At 54.4% G+C, this 5294-nt stretch overlaps 1 protein-coding gene across 1 annotated transcript; it reads left to right on the top strand.

Moving 5' to 3' along the window:
• The first annotated feature begins 15 nt into the window (after positions 1-15).
• NPM3 (nucleophosmin/nucleoplasmin 3) lies at positions 16-4218 on the top strand. The gene is made up of 6 exons (XM_062496675.1): positions 16-96; positions 1617-1702; positions 2403-2522; positions 2755-2848; positions 3244-3374; positions 3483-4218. Exons 1-5 carry the CDS (start codon positions 54-56, stop codon positions 3333-3335), a joined length of 435 nt encoding a protein of 144 aa, XP_062352659.1. The 5' UTR covers positions 16-53; the 3' UTR covers positions 3336-3374; positions 3483-4218.
• The last annotated feature ends 1076 nt before the right edge of the window (positions 4219-5294 follow it).

Here is a 5294-nt window from a genome sequence, read left to right as displayed (position 1 = left end):
CGCCCCGCCCCGCCCCGCCCCGCTCCCAGACCCGCTCCCAGCGCCGCCACCGCATGGAGCCGCACGGGCCCGCCTGCCCCAGCAGCGTCCTCTTCGGTGAGCGGGACACGGGCCGGGGGAGAGGGGACACGGGGACGTAGATGAATTAGGGAGGGGACTCACGAGGCGGGGGAGTGGGCACAAGAGAGGCCGAGGAGGGTAAGAGGGACCTGGGGGGGCGAGCAGGAGGGACACGTTGGGGCAATAAATAAGGGGCAGAAGGAGACTTTAGTGAGTAATGGCGAGGGCGTGGAGGCTGGAAAAACACGCGTGGGGGAGGTCAAAGAGAGACCTGGCGACAGCAGAGACGCTGGGGGGAGAAGGAGGCCAGAGAGACACGTGGAGGGCATGAAGGTGCTGGGGGAGGAGGACGGTGTGGAGAGACACGTGCATGACCGGGCTTGGGAGGCAACGGGCACATGCTGGGGGTCCCGGGGCGCTTTGAGGGGAGCCGCGTGGGGTCTTGGTATTCTGGCCGCTTTAGAGGGCTGGGATTAACGGGGCGGTGTGTTGGCAGCCCCGGCTCTCACCGGCCTCTCCCGCTCCTCCGGTTAATCCCCCGCGCTCCCACGTCAGCGTTTCGTGCCCGCCTGTCGCAGGGCGGTGGAGCCGTGTCCCTCCTCTCTGGGAGGGGTTTGGGCCCTGGCAGCCCCGGCACACGAGGCGTTGCGCTGCTCGCGAACTCGTGTGCGGGCAGCGCGGCTAAGCGCACGCTGCGCTGGGGAGGAGAACGAGTTGCGGCTCCCCCCGGCCTTTTATGCTCCTGGGGTTTGGTCCTCCCTTCGGTAAATTAAATATATAAGCATGGGAAAAAAAGAGGTCCTGCTCCGGGCTACGCTCGTGAACGTGGATTCCTCTCCCTTGAAGATGCCGGCACTGCTATGCAGGGCTCAGCTCTGTGTTTTTCTGATCAGCTTCACATTGGTGAATCATCCTGCAATAAGTAAACGCACCCAGGGCAATTTAGTCCCTCCGTTTGGTCAGCTGAATTCTGATTCTAAGAATTAACGGCATAGTTATGCATCTCCCTTGTTTTTGTAACCATCTGAAGAAGTATGTAATAAAATATGTCTCAAAACTTCTCTTACGGGACTCCAGCTCCCTGCAGCTTGGCCTAGCATAATCCTCCTCTTGGGTCATGCCTCACAGACACTCAGTGTCTGTCTCTGCTTCCAGATTCCCATCCAAGAAAACGTTGTACTGGCAATGGCATGTGCAGCGTCACTGTTTTGTCTGCTCCCTCCTGTTTCCCAGAGTGGTGTATGCTGACCGTTCTACTCTCCAGAGGGGAAAAACCTTGTTGTCCTAGGGCTTGGGAACCTTGGGTGCTCATGGGTGTTTCTTCATGGCAGCCTGCTTTGGGGACACCAGGTTTTGTCCCCGCTTGGGGCAGAGGCGGCTGCGTTGTTTTCTGGGACCTTGGAGCCCAGGGTGCTGCTGCCCAGGTCTGATGCTGCTCTTCATACGAGAAAATAAAGAGTTTTAGGGATGCCAAGTGCATGCCTGGCCAGGGTTCTGAGGCCTGTAGTGACTGGTGGTGTGTAATGCTTGCTACTGCTTTCCTAATCTCATTCTAGGCTGTGAGCTGACTGCCAGGACCAAATCCTACACATTTCAGGTGGATGAAGAAGATGACTCTGACCACATTTTAGCACTGTCTGTGGTAAGAGAAATGTGGATTAACTGTGCTTGTTCTTTCCTGTAGTCACTTGTATGCTTACGTTCCTCTTCCAGGCTTTACCCTCTTGGCTGGGTTGGATCAGGGGTCCTCAACCCTTGGCTGAGGTCTCAGGACTGGTTGCTCTCAGGGCAGGACACAGTGTGGTCACTTTTATCCATCATACAGAGGTGCTTGTTGCAAAGCCTGTGCTGGTGGGAGACTGCTGAGTGGGGAAATGCTCCAGGCAGGTAGTAAATAAAATTATTTTTCCCTTGTATTTGACCTTGCTGGAGGTTCACACCAGATTCACACCAGCTGTCTCTGGCTTGTTTTTCCCCAAGCCCAGATAGGTGCAGAGCTTCATTCCTGGATCTCCCTGGGGATGTTTTCTATCCTGGGAGCATAGAACCTGCCAGCATGGATCAGATCAGCAGAAAATACAGCCCAGTTACCATGCCTTGAGGTGACTGCAGTAACAGCTGTCGCAGCTGGGAAAGGCACAGAGCCCTCTCTGAGGCAGTCAGGGGACAATTGCTATGGGGTTTTTCAGTGCTCTTCCTGTTTTGCAGAGCAGCATCCCCACACCTTGAATGACATCTGGGCTGGTAGCGTTGCTGAGGGTTACTTGTCTTGTGGAAAGCTCCAGCTATCCCAGATACGTCCCTTGGGAGAGCATTTGTTCACAATCTCCACTCCCACTCAGGTGTGCCTCACTGATGGTGCCAAGGACGAGTGCAACGTGGTGGAAGTTGTTGGGCGAAACCATGAGAACCAAGAGATTGCCGTGCCTGTGGCAAATCTGAAGTTGTCATGCCAGCCCTTGGTAAGAAGCTGATTTGAAGACTCAGGGGTGGATGGCTGCAGGGAACAGGACAACTCTGGATGTTTGTGGATCCTAATCTAGGATCTGTAACTCACATGCGAGTGCCCTGGCTACTTGGCCTGGCTGCAAGTGCCCTCAGATATTTAAATGGGCCAGGTGCTGTATTGGGAACTACAGGATATTCTGCTTTTTGCCTCTGCCCCTAACTCAGCTTCATCTCTGCTCTTTGCAGCTGAGTCTGGACAACTTCAAGCTGCAGCCTCCAGTGACCTTTCGCCTGGCAGCGGGCTCTGGGCCAGTGCACCTCGCTGGCTGGCACAGGATTAGTAAGGACTGAAGGGTGGGGAAAAGCTTGGGAGAAGGGAGGGGCACAAAGGGGCTCCAGTGTCAACAATGCCCAGAGAGCTGCTGGGAGATGCTCTGGGTGCTACCTGGCATGCATGCTCTGTCCCTCCTTTGGTTCCCCAGGGGTCATCTCAGTGCAGGGATTCCTTCCCTACTATAAGCCCTTGCACAGGAAAAAGGGTCTGGATATCTTGAAATGTCCCCCCTTTTTTTGTGCGCGGCTGTCACCATTCCCCTCTGTGACCTCCCTCCAGCTGGGATGCTGCTTATTTCCCACTTTTAGCTGCTGGGAAAGCTGCTTCAGAGCTCCTTGGGCTGCTCTGCTCTTGGGATGTCTTGTGGACCAGTTGAGTAACAAGTTACTTGTGTGTCCCAGTGCACAGGGAAGATGCTTCCTTTGAGGAGGATGATGACTTGTCTGAGGAGAATGAGGAGGAGCTTCCTCCTATTATGCCAGCCAAGAAATAGGAGGAGGAAGCAGTAACTTGTCTCCAGGCAAGGTGAGAGGTGAGGCTGCCTTGGAGGAAGGGTCTGGGTGGCTGTGATAGTGATGGGGAAAGTGTGGGTGGAATGTGCTGCTAAAATCTCATGGTCTCAACCTGGTTCTTCCCCTAGGTACTCACTGTGACTTCTCTCCCTGGATGGTTTTTACCTTGGACACCTGTTGCCAGGACCTCAACATTTGCTGCTTTTCATATTTTTTTGTTTGTGTGGTTTTGTTTTTTTTTAATGCTGTTTTAACTTTCTGGGGGTGAAGGGGCTGCTCCCAGCACTAGGGTGTCTCCTTTCTCACAGCCCTGGGAGGGTGATCCCAAAACTGGATGGATGCTGCTGGTATATCCCCTCTCCCCAGTCCCTGTTCTGGGAATTGGGGACAGAGGAGGTGATCCTTACCCTGTGCCTTTTTGTTGTCCTGGACTTCTGCTCTGTGCGCCCCTTTTCCCTGGCTGTGAAATAATCAGTCCTGGCCCCTTCTCCAGCAAATAGATGTAAAGCCAGTGAGACAGGCACTTCCACTGATTCTAACATGTTTGCTTTTGCTCACTCAGTTTGATGCTTTTTATGTACTTGGAAGTGTGAAAGTTGGGCCCAGTCTCTGTTCTTGACTGCAGTTATGGTGGGGTGGGAGCTCACAGCCTGTCTGATTTGGGGGAGGTTCTGGGTCAAACTGCATTGTAAAGAACTGTTCTTACACTCAATAAAGATCTCTCAGGCACCAGGTCTGAAGAAAGGTCACTGCTGGCTGGCATGTTCTTCCCATGCATGCTTCAGTGGGGCAAGTCTGACCTGTGACCTCTGCTGAGGAGTTGTGTTCCCCCATGCCTGGGTACCTGGAGAGGGTTTGATCCTTTCTGCACTTCAGGTGGCATTTCTCACCCATGGTGGCTGGTTCTGCCCTTAAATGTTTCTCTGGCAGTTTCTCTGTAATCAGTCTTGCATTCTTGGTCCATGTGTCTTGTCCTCCTTGTCTGAGACACTGGATATTGTCCCTGAGAAGCACCATGGAATGTCCTAGTCATGCTGGTTCTATTGATGCCCTGGGACAGTGCATTTTTCAGTAGCCTGGACTCATGTATGAAATCCAGGGTGGATCATTAGCTCAGACTCCTTTCTAGGTTTTGTATCTCTCTTCTGGAACCTGTGCAGCTCCTTTGCACCTACCCACCGCTTCCTTCTGGTCACAAACAGACCTTGCTTAGCTCTCAGAACAAGGCTTCAAAGCCCCTTGCAGCAAAGGGAAAAGGACTGAAGAAGACTTGGCTCTGGGAAGATTTTCTGTGGCATTTCAGTATTTAAAGGGGGCTCGTAAGAAATATGGGGGCAGATGTTTTAGCAAGTCCTGCTGATGTAAGACAACAGCTAATACTTTTAAACTGAAAGGGTTTATTTAAATCGAATATAAGGAAGAAAAGCTTTTTGCAATGAGGGTGGTGAAACGCTGGCACAGTCTGCCCAGAGAAGCTGTAGAGGCTCCATCCCTGCAAACGTTCAAGATCGCGTTGAACAGGGCTCTGAGCAACCTGATCTAGTTAATGATGCCCCCGTCCATGGCAGAGGGGTTAGACTCGATGTCAAAAAGTCCCTTCCAACCCAAAACATTCCCTGACTCAAAGACCGCTGCCCTCCCAACCCCGGGGAACGGGACCTCGGCTGCCCGGGGTGCAGCAGCGGAGAGCGCTGGCTCGGGGCGAGCTGAAGCCGCTTGCTCTGTGCATGGCCCCCGCAGCAGCGTGGGAGGAGGGGGGAGCGTGCCGGGCCGGGGGCTGGAGAGGCGGCGGGGGCCGGTGCGGCACCGCCAGGGGGCAGGCGGGCTCTGCGGTACCGACACCGGCGGCTCCGGTCCGCTCCGCTCGGCTCCGCTCCCATCGCCCCGCCCGCAGGGCTCCCCCGGCTACCAAGGGCATCCCGCCCTGCTGCTCCTCCTTT

Source organism: Cinclus cinclus, chromosome 7, assembly GCF_963662255.1.
Source record: "Cinclus cinclus chromosome 7, bCinCin1.1, whole genome shotgun sequence".
Classification (NCBI taxonomy): Eukaryota; Metazoa; Chordata; class Aves; order Passeriformes; family Cinclidae; genus Cinclus; species Cinclus cinclus.
This window is presented reverse-complemented; position numbering and strand designations above follow the sequence as displayed.

Excerpts from the sequence above, each read along its gene's own strand:
- NPM3 (XM_062496675.1), top strand. The coding sequence starts at position 54 with ATGGAGCCGCACGGGCCCGCCTGCCCCAGCAGCGTCCTCTTCG. Across the intron at positions 97-1,616 it reads CCCCAGCAGCGTCCTCTTCG|GCTGTGAGCTGACTGCCAGG; the intron begins GTGAGCGGGACA and ends ATCTCATTCTAG. Across the intron at positions 1,703-2,402 it reads ACATTTTAGCACTGTCTGTG|GTGTGCCTCACTGATGGTGC; the intron begins GTAAGAGAAATG and ends ACTCCCACTCAG.